Here is a 14383-nt window from a genome sequence, read left to right on the forward strand (position 1 = left end):
CCAACCCAAGAGAGGGAAAACTGTCAGGAGAGGGTCCAGGCTCTGGAGACAGAAGGACAGCGAGGGAGGGAGGCAGAGTGGAAAAGGAAAGCGAGCAAAAAGTTGAGCTGAGTTTCAGGAGTGATGTGGGTGAGGCGCAGAAGGTGTGCTAATCAGGGCTTGTTTGGGTGATTTAGTGGTATCTAATTTCTATGTATGTGGTTTTCCTGTTATATTCAGTGACTTATTTTATTTTGAAAGTTATTCCAGCTCTGAATGCACAGCACTGCACAGTATTTCAACTTGTACATTGGTTTTCCTGGGCAAGAGATGTCCAAAGGAACCTAACTCCTGCTTTAACATAGGTTCTATGGGAATCCATGATTCACTTAAAGTTGTTTCACTTAAAGTCGTGATTTTTCAGGAACACAGGCACCTCTTTAAATGAGAATTAACTGTAGGCTGATAGTTGAAGGAATTATCATGGGATGACAGTGAGTAAACTAGATTGCTGCTTGCAGGGGGGATAAACATCAGCATAGTCTGGTTCTATGCCATTTCAATATAAAAGAAAATGTCACTGTTCAAGTGAAGCCTCTTCTGTTATTTTTTTTATTGAAGGCATGCATTTTTGATTGGCCTGCAAATCTTTGCTACCAAAATATGATTCTCATTTCTTCAAGATTTTCCAGCACTTAATCAGCAATCCAAAATCGTTGCACTCCAGCAAAAGCTGAGGGCAGCAGAGCAGACAGCATCTGAAGCTAAGCGAATGGCTGAGCTTGCAGAGAAAGATGCCAGGGAAAAAGACAAGGAACTGGGGGAATCGCTGATCCACCTGAGGACCTATGAATCTGTAAGTGGCTGTAACAACATGCATTGATGATGATGTTTTTTAATTTTACAGTTAAATTGAACAGTACGATTGAAATAAATTCACTGTAGGATTGTCACGAGAGTGATTGACAACTGTTTTTAAGGATTGCGTGGCTTTAAAAGAGTTCTGTCAAGCTAAGAACCATTGTAGAATTCACGTGAATGTTTGATCTCACTCTGTCGAGAGAATTCAGCACTCCTTGGGCTGATGGAGCACGGGCCAGAGATAATGCCGACCAACACCTTCTCAAGGGCAATTAGGGATGGGCAATAAATGCTGGCCTAGCCAGCGAAGCCCACACCCCTTGAATGAATACAAAAAAAAATGCAGCGCTGATTCTTTGACCCGTGCCCCATTCAAACCCATTCCTCATTTGGGCTGCAGAGATGGCGAATTTGCCCTAATGAGCAATTTTTCCTTGTATCAAGGTTACTGCCAAGCTTGACAAACTTAGATTTCATGAAATAGAAGTATGTACAGTGTGTGTAAAGCTATGGAAGTGACTAAAGATATGAAGGTTAACATTGTCCTCTGTCACGTTCCCAGTTCTTGATAAATGCACACCTTTCTGCTCTTCATTATCTAATTTTTTTTAAAAGTGAATGCACATACCGGTGAAATCTGATGAATATTGTGTTATTTTAATTCCTGGGGAGTTCATGGCGTCGTGGTATTGTCGCTGGGCTAATAATCCAGAGACCCAGGGTAATACTCTGGGGACCTGTGTTCGAATCTCGCCACTGCAGATGGTGGAATTTGAATTCAATAAAAATCTAGACTAAAAGTCTAATCATGACCATGAAACCATTGTTGTAAAAACCCATCTGGTTCATTAATGTTTAATCACTAATGTCCTTTAGGGAAGGAAATCTGCTGTCCTTACCAGGCCTGGCCTGTATGTGACTCCAGACCCACAGCACTGTGGTTGACTCTTAAATGCCCTCTGAACTAGGGTAACTAGGGATGGGGATACCCACAAACAAAAAAAAAACAAATTTCTAAAACGTTTGTCTAATTTATAACACCTCAGCAAATCTGCTAATTTTCACCGATGCAGGCTTCTTCTATTTGGTTGTCCTGTGTTTAAATATATGCAACACCACTTTAATTTGAAGATTGTTTTTCTTAACAATGTTCAATATGTACCTAATATATTCTTAGCTCAATATGAGCACCCTAGTCTCTGAGGCAGAAGGTTGTTGTATGTAAGTCCCACTCCAGAGGTTTGAGCCCATAAACTAGACTAACTCTCCAGTGCATTAGTGAGGGAGGTGCTGTCTTTCAGATGAGACATTAAACTAAAGCTCTGTCTTCCCCCTCAAGTGGAGATAAAATACTTTTTTTACTTTATTCACAGCATGTGGACCTCATTGGTAAGGCCAGCATTTATTACCTATGCCTAATTGTCTTTAATGAGAGAGTTGCTAGGCCATTTCATAGAGCAGAGTCAACCATATTGCTATTGGTCTGTAGTCACAAATAGGACAGACCAGGTGAGAACAGCAGATTTTGTTTCCTAAAGGACCTTAGTGAGCCACCAATCCGATAGTTACATGGGATTGAATTATATGGGGCACCATAATCCCTGACCCGCTTGGCTAAGATGGCCAGGGGACCCTGCCCAGTGGAAGAACAGCCGCCCACCTTCCAGCCATTTAATGACCAATCGGCCATCATAGGTGGAAGTGGGATTTCTGCCCCTCAGAGCTGCCAATCAGAGGCCAGCAGCTCTAAGGTATTGGCAGTGCCAATGTGAGAAGTGGCCACTGGCAGTATTGCAGTCAGGCCTGGAGGAGGCGTTTCATGATGGATCAAAACTTTGTGTTTGGGGCAAGGTGGGTGGAGGCTGGTGTTTGAGAAGCCATTGGGAAATGGGAACCTGGGTGGAGGGGAGGTTACACCTTGGTTGGGGTGGGGGTGCTCTCTGAATGGCCCAGAAGACCAGTTAAGGGCTTCATATAATAGAAGTATATATAGTATGTGTAAGGGTATGGGTATGGCCGAAGATATAAGAGTTAACGTTGCTTCTAGTCAATCCCCTGTTACATTCCCGGTCCCAAATAAATGTGCACCTTTTTTCGCTTTATTTTCTGACTTTTTAAAAAAGTGAATGCATGTACCAGAAAATTTATGAACATTTGTTATCTTAATTCAAGGGAAACCTGCTGGGCTTGGTGCGGGCCTCTCCTGCTGCCAGTTTAACTTCACTTAAGGACCTCAATTGGCCAACAGGCAGATGGGCTTCCAAACCACCCCTGCCCATAAAATTGAGGTTGGGAGAGTGGGGATAGGTGACAGGCATGCCTCCTGCTAGATTTAATGGACTCTCTCACCTTTAAAGCTGTCAGCGGGAGAGTGTATAATCCAGCCCATGGTCACCATTAATTTCTCAGCTGTTATTGTGGGATTTGAACTCAGGTCTCTGTGCCATTAGTCCAGACTCCTGGATTACGAGTCCAGTACATAACCGCTATGCTACAATTCCCAACGAAGAACAGGAGGGTTCTCTCGGGTGTCATGGCCAATATTTATGTCACTTAGAAAACAGAATTACCAGGTGATTATTTCATTGGTGCTTTTGAAGATGTACAATATATCTGAAACTGAAGGTGAGATCATTGGAACAGCTTTAGAAGTACATATGCTTTTAACTTAGTAACACTTAACACTGGAAGGAGTATAGGAACAGGAGTTAGTCTCTTGAGGTTGTTCCAACATTCAGTTAGATCATGGCCACACTATCTCAATCACATTTACTCACCTTGGTTCCATATCCTTTAATACCCTTTTCCTGGTATCATTCTGGTATAACAGAAAGGAACTATTTATGCTGATTGGTGTAATTCTGTGCAGGGTATATATGGATTGGAAAATGCTGTTGCAGAAATTAAGGAATGCAAGAACCATATCAAAATCCGAGATCATCAAATTGAAGCAATGACTAGGGAGATCAACAAGCTTGAAATGAAGATAAATGATGTCTTGGATGAAAACGAAAATTTCCGGGAACGCTTAGGTGCGTGTTTCGATCCTCAGGAGCAGTGATAATCAAATACACTTGATGACTTTTCCTCACTTTACAAATTATAGTGATTTTCTACATTGAATTTGAAATCGTTCCAAATACATTGAACATAAATGAATAGTTTTACTAGGTTTCAATGCCAGCACTCGCAGTGTAATCAATCCGAGTAGTGTACTGTGCAGCTCCACATGGACTGTCCAGCCATCCCATAGTCCCAGCTGCTATTGGTGTCACTCCAGGTGCAGAAGAACTCTCACCATCTGTGGAGTGGAACACGAGGAAAAACAGCAATGGATTGCCCTGAACTGTTTTAGAACTTGTATCTTCTTGTCCTAACTCAAATAACACTTACCTTAGGTGGGCTGGGGCTTGGGTGGGGGGAGGGGTCGTGAGGTGGGTGGTTGGAGCATGACTTGTTTTTAAGCTTTAATTTTTCAGTAGTCAGTTGGCGAAAATTCTAGCTAAGCTACCATTATTAACCTTAGCATCCGAATTGCAAATCATGATTGATGTGATATGGGGATAGCACTTCTGCATATGACCATTTAATAAACTATTAATATGGATGCCAAGGGATATACAGGATTGGATAAAGAGAAAAAGTGAGGCTTATGGCAGATACTGAGGGCTCAAAACAGCGGAGGAGTATAGAATGTGTAGGGGGCAACTTAAAAAGGAAATTAGGAGAGCAAAAAGAGGGCAACATTGGCAGATAAAATAAAGGAAAATCCAAAGTTATTTTACTAGCACATTAAGGATAACTAGAGAAAGAGTAGGGCCCATTAAGGACCATAGTGGTAATTTGTGTGTGAGCCAGAAGACGTAGGTAGGGTTCTAAATGAATACTTCGTGTCAGTGTTCACAGGTGATAGGGACGACGTGGGTACAGAAATCAGGCAGAAGGACTGTGATATAATTAAAGAAGTTAGCATAGAAAGGGAGGAGGTTCTAAATGGTCTGGCAGGTTTTAAAGTAGATAAATCTCCAGGCCCGGATAAAATGTATCCCAGGTTGTTGAGTGAGGCAAAGGAGGAGATAGCAGGGGCGCTGGCAATAATTTTCAAACCTCTCTGGCTACAGGAGAGGTGCCAGAGGACTGGAGGACAGCCAGTGTGGTACCGTTATTCAAGAAGGGAAGAAGGGATAAACCAGGGAACCAAAGGCCAGTCAGTCTAACCTCGGTGGTGGGGAAACTATTGGAAGTAATTCTGAGGGACAGAATTAACCTACATTTGGAGAGGCAGGGATTAATCAAGGACAGTCAGCCTCCCCTTAACAAAATTTGATTGAATTTTTCGAAGAGGTGACCAGGTGTGTAGAGGGCAATGTATTTGATGCCGTCTGCTTGGACTTCAGCAAGGCTTTTGATAAGGTCCTGCATGAGAGACTGTTAATGAAGGTAAGAGCCCATGGGATCCAAGGCAATTTGGCAAATTGGATCCAGAATTGGCTGAGTGGCAGGAAGTCGAGGGGTGTTTTTGTGACTGTATGCCTGTGTCCAATGGGGTTCCACAAGGATCGGTGTTGGGTCCCTTGCTGTTTGTGGTACATATAAACGATTTAGACTTGAATGTAGGAGGGTTGATCAGTAAGTTCGCGGATGTCATGAAAATTGGTGGGCTAGTAAATAGTGAGGAGGATAGCCTTAGATTACAAGAGGATATAGGGCTGGACCGATGGGATGATCAGTGGCAAATTGAATTTAATCCAGATAAGTGTGAGGTGAGGCAGGACAAACAAGGCACAGGAATGGTAGTCCCTGGTACCATTCAGAGGGATCAAGTATCAGAGGGACCTTGGTGTGCATGTCCACCGGTCCCTTAAGGTAGCAGGACAGGTAGATAAGGTAGTTAAGGAGGTATATGGGTTACTTGCCTTTATTAGTCAAGGCATATAATACAAGAGCAGGGAGGTTATGCTGGAACTGTATAAAACGCTGATTAGGCCACAGCTAGAGTACTGCGTGCAGTTCTGGAATCTGCATCATAGGAAGGATGTGATTGAACTAGAGAGAGTGTAGAGGAGATTTACTAGGATGTTGCCCGGGCTGGAGAGTTTTAGTTATGAAGAGAGATTGGATAAATGGGTTATTTTCCCTGGGGCAGAGGAGATTGAGGGGGTACATGATTGAGGTGTATAAAGTTATGAGGGGCATAGATAGGGTAGACAGGAAGGAACTTTTCCCCTTGGTGGAGGGATCAATAACCAGGGGACACAGATTTAAGGTAAGGGGCAGGAGGTTGAGAGGGGATGTGAAGAAGAATTTTTTCATCCAGAGGGTGGTGGGAATTTGGAACTCACTGCCTGAAAGGGTGGTAGAGACAGAAGCCCTCATAACATTTATGAAGTATTTGGATGTGTACTTGCGATGCCATGGCATACAAGGCTATAGGCCTTATGCTGGAAAGTGGGATTAGAATAGTGAAGTACTTGTTTGACCAGCACAGACTCAATGGGCCGAAGGGCCTTTTTCTGTGCTGTAGACCTCTATGACTCTAATACACTTTTCAAAAAAAACTACAATCACAACAAATGTTAGAGCAGTCCAGTGTTCAGCAATGAGGAATCTGCAAATCGATGGGAACATCGACATTTATTGCATTTCTTGTCCACACACTTCACTTTCTGTCGTCACAATATTTGGTCAAGCTTTAATATCAATATTTAATATTGAAAATGCCTTTGTTATCAGTTGTAATGGAAGATCCATAAGTAAACGTGTCCCATTAATCCTGTGGCTGCAGCTTACAGGCCCATCTCTTGCTGTCCCCATATCTCTCTCTCTGCCCCCTCTCCCTCTTTCCCTCATCCCTCTCTCACACTCTCCCTCATCTCTCTCCCTTGTCTCCCACCCTCCCCATCTCTCTTCCCTCCCCCTCCCGCTTCCCGCAGCCCCCTCTCTTTCTCCATCCCCGTTCCTCTCTCTCTGCCTCCCCACCCTTCCCTCCTCCATCCCTCCCTCCCTCCCCCGTACCCCTCTCTCTCCCTCTCTCCACGTCCCTCCTTCTTTCTCTCCCTCCCTCCCTCTCTCCCACCCTCCCCATGCCTCCCCGTCCCTCCCTCCCTCTCTCCCTCCCTCCCCATCTCTCCCTCTCTCCACCCCTTTCCTGCCCGACGTCTCTCTCCCACCCCGTCTCCCTCTCTTTCTCTCTTTTGCTCTCTCCCTCTGCGTCCATCTCATGCACGCTCTCTCTTGCTCTCTCTCTCTCCATCTCACCATCCTGCTCTCTCACTCTCCCTCTCTACTCTATATTCTCTGGCGGACCATGGGAGATCTAGTGGATTGAAACATTTTTGCTGGTTTTCCTGAGGTTCCCTGGCATATACCTAAGTGAGCTAAGTGGATGTAAAGAAGTTTAGTCACACCTGCCTTATGCCATTGCGAGGCCGGAATGCAAATCAATATCCAGTGCCATCAAAGTCCATAAAACTGTATTTAGCATTGTCACAATAACTGATGCAAATAATGGCAGTGATACTTTGCCCCTTATTCCCTGAACTCTTGCTGATGAAGGAGGTTGATTTAAAAGTTCTGTTTCTTCTCGCATTAATGAAAAATAATTTGTGCTTAGGGCTCAACACAAACGAAGTAATTGATCTGACTGAATTTAGGAAAACCAAATATTTGAAACAACAGCAGTTTCAAGCTGAGAACCAGGTTCTGCTAAAAGAGGTTTGTTAATCATCTTGATTGCCTTTGCTGTTCATTTTGTCACTATTATATAGGACTGTTCCATTTAAAAGTCCAAAAACTTACAATAACCATTAATTCAGGTTGAACGCCTGGAGGAAGAAAGGCTCCTGTTAAAGAGGCAAATTCGCAGGATGGCTCAAGATAAAGGCATTCGAGCAGGTGTGGAGGGTAAGTTTTATCCTCTGTTTGTCATTCTGCAATGTACAGGACAAGCATCACTATCTAATAGAGAATTGTTATTGTGTATTTGCCAAATGTAGAACAAAATAAAAGTGTGCTGTTGGTACCATTAGAAGCACATGCAGAATAGTTTCTCTGGTTACGCTGGGGCAGGCAAGTTGTCACTTTTAGCAAATTGCATGGTTAAATAACAAGGCAGCAGCAGACAAGTATAACCTCACAGGTTCCATCAACTGCCTGGCATTGAGTGACAGTAATGAGCTCCCCAGAGGTGCTTCTGAGGAGGCAGAAGAATGTTGTGGCTGAGACCTCTGGAAAAGAACCAAGGCTTCAAATGGGAGGCAGGGGGTAAGAGAGAAGCATTGTAACCATAACTCCCACCATAATAACCGCCACTGAACTCTGTGTTGTCAATGATTCGGTGGGTAGCACTCACACTTCTGAGTCAGAATTTTTGAATTTAGTTGCTAGTCCAAGACTGGAGCATATAATCCACACCGACACTTAAGGGCTGAACTTTCTTGGCTCCAAGATGGCAAGCTTGCGGTCAGTTGGGGGGTGGCGGTGGAGGGAAGGGATTGTTACAGGAGGGGTACTGGGAAAATGGGTTGGGGGAAGGTGTTTGCTGTTTCAGGATGGTTCCTTGACGCATTTCTGTCATTGGGAAAATTTCCCATTTGCAAGCAGGAACCAGGATTGGCTGTCTGCACCAAGATGGTGGCAACCAATTAGCTGATTGTGGACCCAATTACATGATTTTCGTGGGCACACTGGCATTTTGCTTGTGGCAGAAAGGCCTCTTCTATGTGTGGAGGCCACCATCTCCATGGAAGTGGCCACACTGCGGCAGGGATTGGGGCAGTTGGCAGGAAAGGCCATATCTGGAGACCAAACAAGGCACCCGGAGGGATATTCCCTCTACTTTGAGGAAGCTAATGTCTTCGCCCTCAACATTTTTAACTTTAAATATACACCTCCGAGGGTACCTCCATGTTTAGGTGCCCTCAGTGTCTTCTACCTCTCCAAGTGGGGCTGCCAAGACTCCAGAGCTGCTGGCCCTCTGACTGGCAGCATCGAGAATCTGCCTGCTGTCCTTAATAGAGTGGCGTGCACAGAGGCAGCCAATTAGGAGGCTGCCTTAGAGAAGATTGCAGCAGTGTGCGTACTGCTGGTAAGAGTGGGCTTGGGAGCACAGTTTGATCCAATGTCAGGGTCCCGAAGCTCATGGGAAAATCCAGCCCTTAAGTGCAATTGTGAGAGTGAGCATTTTCAGAAGTCATCTCTGTAACTGAGGTGCCCCATCCGCCTTTTTCAGGGATTCAAATAGACATTAAAGATCCCCTGGAATTAGATAAAATAGGGTCATAAAACATGGAATGAGTAAATGCCATTTGGCCCACCAAGCCTGTTCTTTCTATAGTTCACACATAATATAATCCACTATCATGGATTGTTTCTGCTCCTTCCCCTGGCTTGAATGTAAGGAAGTTTAGCCACCATTCCTTCCTCAACCCACATCACCAAACAAAAAGTAATTTACTGATCATTCACCTCCTTCCTGTGTACAAAATGGCAGCTGGTTTTGCCTGCATAATAATAATTGCTGCATTTAAATGCAATTCATTGTATGTGAAGCATTTGGGACGTCTTTGAGACATGTGCCATGTCATTTCAATGCCAGTTTATAAATCTGCTTATACTACGTATATACACAACACGAGTTAACGGAGGGGGTGGTGATTTTTAACCTAATTCACTGGGCAGAATAGGTTAGGATGCTGGATTTACACCCTGCCCAATGTCACTCTCCATTGATTTCAGTGGAGGATAAAATCAGATGGGCGCCTGAATTTTTTGCTCATCAGGCACAAATGATCGGTGGGCTCAGGAGCGGACAGGAAGCGTGGCCCCAACAGCAATTTCATGCTGGCTGGCCAATTAACGGCCAGCCAGCGTGAAACACGCTAAGAAAGGTTCAGCACTGCCGGTGGGAGCATGAAGAGGGCGGGCACTTTCAATTCCATCCTTAAATGGGATTAGTTGCCCGCTTAATTGTCTGCATCTGACTGCCGCGTGCGCCCGCCAAGCAAGATATTGCACGAGTGCGGGATGACGTCGGGATGCTTGTCAGATGTCATCTCGCGCTATTTTGCAGCCAACTGGTCGGGCACGTCCCCATCCGTGGGACGTAAAATTCTGGCCGGAGTGCAATGCTGGCATGATGTAATACTGCACCTGATCTCATCAGTTTTCAGGTGGGGAAATTTGGATAAAATTCCCCCCCCAAAATTCAGACACACTCAGCAGCTAGTCGTAGCTGTCTGTGTGGCATAACTGACCCAGATTTTGTGGTCAGCGGTGAAGCAAGGGCACTCACCACTGACACTGAAAAAGCTTCACACTGAAAACTAGCCATCTCTATGGCACGATCTTTAACTCTCCCGAGGTGAAGTTGATTTAAGTGTAGCTTAATGGGGATTCCCAGCATCAAGCTGCATTAAATTGTCTAAGCAGCCAGTCTCATTACAGAATTCTGACAGACAGCCGGGAAACCAAAGCACTAATCATCAGATCAATTTTTAAAAGCTTTACAGAGAGAGAAATAAAGATTGGGAAACACATTTCATTAGGATGTCGATAGTGGAGAAATCAGTGGTGATAATGCCATTGAATGTCAAGGGGCGATGGTCAGATTCTCTCTTGTTGAAGATGGCCATTGCCTGGCACTTGTGTGGCATGGATATTACTTGCCACTTGTAGCCTATGTCTGGATATTGTCCAGGTCTTCCTGCATTTGGAGGTGGACAGCTTCAGTATCTGAGGAGTCATGAATGGTGCTGAACATTATGCAATCATCAGTAAACATCCCTACCTCTGACCTTATGATGGAAGGAAGGTCATTAATGAAGTAGCTGAGGATGGTTGGGCTAAGGACACTACCCTGCGGAACTCCTTCAGTGATGTCCTGGAACTGAGATGACTGACCTCCAACAACTACAACCATCTTCCGTTGTGCTAGGTATGACTCCAACCAGTGAAGAGTTTTCCCCTGATTCCCATTGACTTCAATTTTGTTAGGGCTCCTTGATTCCATACTTGGTCAAATGCTGCCTTGATGTCAAGGGCAGTCACTCTCACTTCACCTTGGGAGTTCAGCTCTTTTGTCCATGTTTGAACCAAGGCTGTAATGTGGTCAGGAGCTAAGTGACTCTGACGGAACCCAAACTGAGCTTCAGTGAGCAGGTTATTGCTAAGTAAGTGCTGCTTGATGGCACTGATGATGACCCCTTCCATTACTTTATTGATGATCAAGAGTAGACTGATGGGCTGTAATTGGCTGGGTTGGACTTGTCCTGTATTTTGTGTTCAGGACTTACCTGTGCAATTTTTCATATTGCCAGATTGAGAACCAGAGGGCACAGTGTTAAAGTGTTTTGCAAAAGAAGCAAATGTGAGGTGAGAAGAAACTTTTTCACGCAGGGAGTGGTTAGGGTTTGGAATGCACTGCCTGGAAGTGTGGTGGAGGCAGGTTCAATTGAGGCATTCACGGGGGCATTGGGTAACTATTTAAATAGACACAACGTGCAGGGTTACAGGGGAAAGGCAGGAGATTGGTACTAAGTTAAAATGCTCAGAGAGCCGGTGCAGACACAATGGGCTGAATGGCCTCCTTCCGCAACGTAACACTTCTGTGATACCAGTGTTGCAGCTGTACTGGAACAGCTCGCAGCAAGTCTTCACTACTGTTGCTGGAATATTGTCAGGGCCCATAGCCTTTGCAATATTTAGTGCCTTCAGCCATTCCTTCATATCATGTGGAGTGAATCGAATGGTTGAAGGCCGGCATTTCTGATGCCAAAGGTCTTACATATAATAAATTGAAATAATACTGCATGTATAAAATAGGGTTTTGAACTTCAGTTTAAAATGTAGAATTGTGTTTTCTTTTACATATAAATTTTATCTTAGATCAAATTGAGTGAAATGCCAAGACTAGTTAATATGTTGCACCTTCTAGGAATTTCAGCAGAGGACTTGGGGTTGGTGGATCAGTTTAATGAAAGGATAAATCCCATCAAAAGAACAGAACCGTCAAGTACTTCCAACTTTGAGTTAAAGAACAAGGTAATACAATATGCTTTGTGTTGAAATTGTAATTCTATCAAACTTATCTAAATTATGATACCGTAACGTTGGATTATGTTGTTGAGTAATACTGACTCATGTAAGGTGGAACAGAATTACAACTTTTGCAGAGATTGAGTTAACACGTAAATTCTCCGGCACTGCAATTGACCAATGTAGCCTGAAATGAATTGTCGAGTCCATTATCCTAATTCTGTCACAGCAGAAAAGTGAATAGAATTTAGTACCCTGACGAGCATAATACAATGATATATGGAAAAAGACCCTCTTTTCTATTCTGTCCCAAATAATTGTACAAATGTATCATAATATAAACACTCCCCATTCCACCTGAACCGTGATCTCCCAGGAGAGACAAGAATAAAAACCCAGGATGATTTAAAAGAAAAAAAATAGGAAATTCCTCTCCAAGTCCCCTTAGGTAATCAAAACCAATAGGTATCTCACATTGGCCCTAACAATGAATCTCCAATGCATTTCGGTGCATACCACAAATTCCTAACCTCCTAACCTTTTAGGGAGGGAGAGAAAATCAGATAGCTCATGTTTCCAAACCGCATTTGTACTCCTCAAAGCAACTGGCTATTGCTTGACAATGGTGAAGAAATGGGATCAGGTCTCCAACCTGTCCTTTCAAACAAGGAAATTGTATGGCACAGGTAGACTTTACAGAGAGAAAATTGATCAGAGAATAAAATGACTCACAAAACAACATGCAACAATCATCATATGTCAGAATATTTGCTGTTAAAAATTGATATGTTTATTTGAGGAAGTCATTTTTAAATCATTTACTTCCTATGTAATGTGACAAAGCCAGATGACCCAATACTGGACCTAGGAATATGGTGTAGAAAATATCCAACCTTTGAGACAAGCATGTGTCCTTCTCAGTGCTCTTCGGATATAACTTGTGGCACAACATTTCAGAGAGGGGTGTTGATGCATCATCTAGTCACTCTTGTGTAAGTGTGCACCCGCGTGCAACCCAATGGTGTCAGTGCATCTTCATTGAAACTCCCTAATCCCAAGAAGGAGCAGCAAGATAGTTCCCGATTCAGTGACATTGTGCTGCACGTAAGCTTGCATAATGTCTCTTAAATAGCTTACTTTTGATAAACCACCATGACTGGGCCCAATGGAACTAGTATTTTTAAAGAAAACCTGTCCATAATATCTGACAGGCTGTATGTGGACATATCTACCATTGAATGAAGGATTTTCCTGTATACTTACAGTTGTTGCAAGAACCGTCACATTGTAACATCAAACAAAAGAGGAAGTAAGTGACCAACAATGGTTCAAAATAATCTTGTACCTGTTTTTCCAGCTCTTTCGAAAGTTACATTTATTTCTAGCTTAAAGATGTTGCTAAGGAATGACCAGGGTGTTGAGAGAAAAGCATCAAATAATTTAGAACTGCATCTACTCTGTTTTCATACAGGACAGAAGAAGCTTTGCTGATGCTCCCCATGAAATTGAGTACTGTAGGGATATTGCATTAAGGAAAATGTCCAGCCAGATTTCAGATGTTCTTCAGAGGTGTGTAGGGCAGTCAGGAAGTTCTTGGAGGAGGTCTTTGCAGTGGGAAGACTCGGTGACTTCCCAGAGAGAAAGTCAGTTCGTTAACAGTTGGGCTGTAAAAGAACATCTTGTAAAGAGAAAGTCTATTGACAAGTTGCAAACTAATGCATATGAACAACCAGGAACTCCAGTCAGGTCACAACCATTGCCAACCACTTTGACACAGTTATCAGAGAATAATTCAGCAGGGTCACTTGAGCAAGCAGATGTCCCCACGACTGAGTGTGTTCAATCAGTACAGGTGACTGATTCTGAAGAGCCAGCCAAGAGCCTTATCAAGGACGGTGACCCATTAGATGATCTCCTAGAACAATTAAGGCTCGAACTATCAAGCCTTAAATCACAGGTTAGATAATAAGATACAATTTTTTGTCAAAGGTTTCTAATTCTTCTAACATAGTACAAATATTTGAGTATGATCAGCGTGGGCATTCTATAATAGAGCACTAGTACATGGGTTTACACTTTAGTCTCGCCCTCTAAAGAAGGTGCACTCTTTATTGAATTATGCTTGGAGTAATTTAATTATTGATAATGAATTGCCCCTAATTTCTACCTGACTGGATTTATGACGTGTGAGCAAAAATGGAAGAAAGTTATAAAAGACCATAAGGGCTTCCTCAGTTCTTTGGTTTATCCTCCATAGACATGGTTCTTGCCTTCTTACTCAATAGTTCATCTCTAATTTAGAGTTCTTGTCATTTAAGTTTTGAGAAATGACCCCCAGTTTAGTAGAAGCCTTCCATCCTGACTTTGTTAAAAGAGAATGAAAATTACATAGAATGCACTGCGCAGAAACCATTTGGTCTTTACCAGTGATAATGCTCCATATGAACCTCCTACCAGCCCGCTTCATGTCACCCTATCAGCATGTCTTTCAATTTGTTTCTCACTTGTG

At 43.3% G+C, this 14383-nt stretch overlaps 1 protein-coding gene across 4 annotated transcripts in view; it reads left to right on the forward strand.

The window, feature by feature from the left end:
- The window catches only part of cep290 (centrosomal protein 290), a 134978-nt gene that overhangs the window by 38789 nt on the left and 81806 nt on the right, over positions 1-14383 (forward strand). For all 4 annotated transcript variants that reach the window (XR_005946488.1, XM_041216221.1, XM_041216222.1 and 1 more), the window contains exons 13-17: positions 663-835; positions 3710-3872; positions 7454-7554; positions 7656-7743; positions 11774-11880. Coding sequence is in view for 3 of the 4 variants with exons in the window: in XM_041216221.1 (XP_041072155.1) it covers positions 663-835; positions 3710-3872; positions 7454-7554; positions 7656-7743; positions 11774-11880 (632 nt within the window). In the remaining variant the exon portion in view is untranslated. The remainder of the gene's footprint in view (positions 1-662; positions 836-3709; positions 3873-7453; positions 7555-7655; positions 7744-11773; positions 11881-14383) is intronic.

This window comes from Carcharodon carcharias, chromosome 21 (genome assembly GCF_017639515.1).
Source record: "Carcharodon carcharias isolate sCarCar2 chromosome 21, sCarCar2.pri, whole genome shotgun sequence".
In the NCBI taxonomy this organism is placed as follows: domain Eukaryota; kingdom Metazoa; phylum Chordata; class Chondrichthyes; order Lamniformes; family Lamnidae; genus Carcharodon; species Carcharodon carcharias.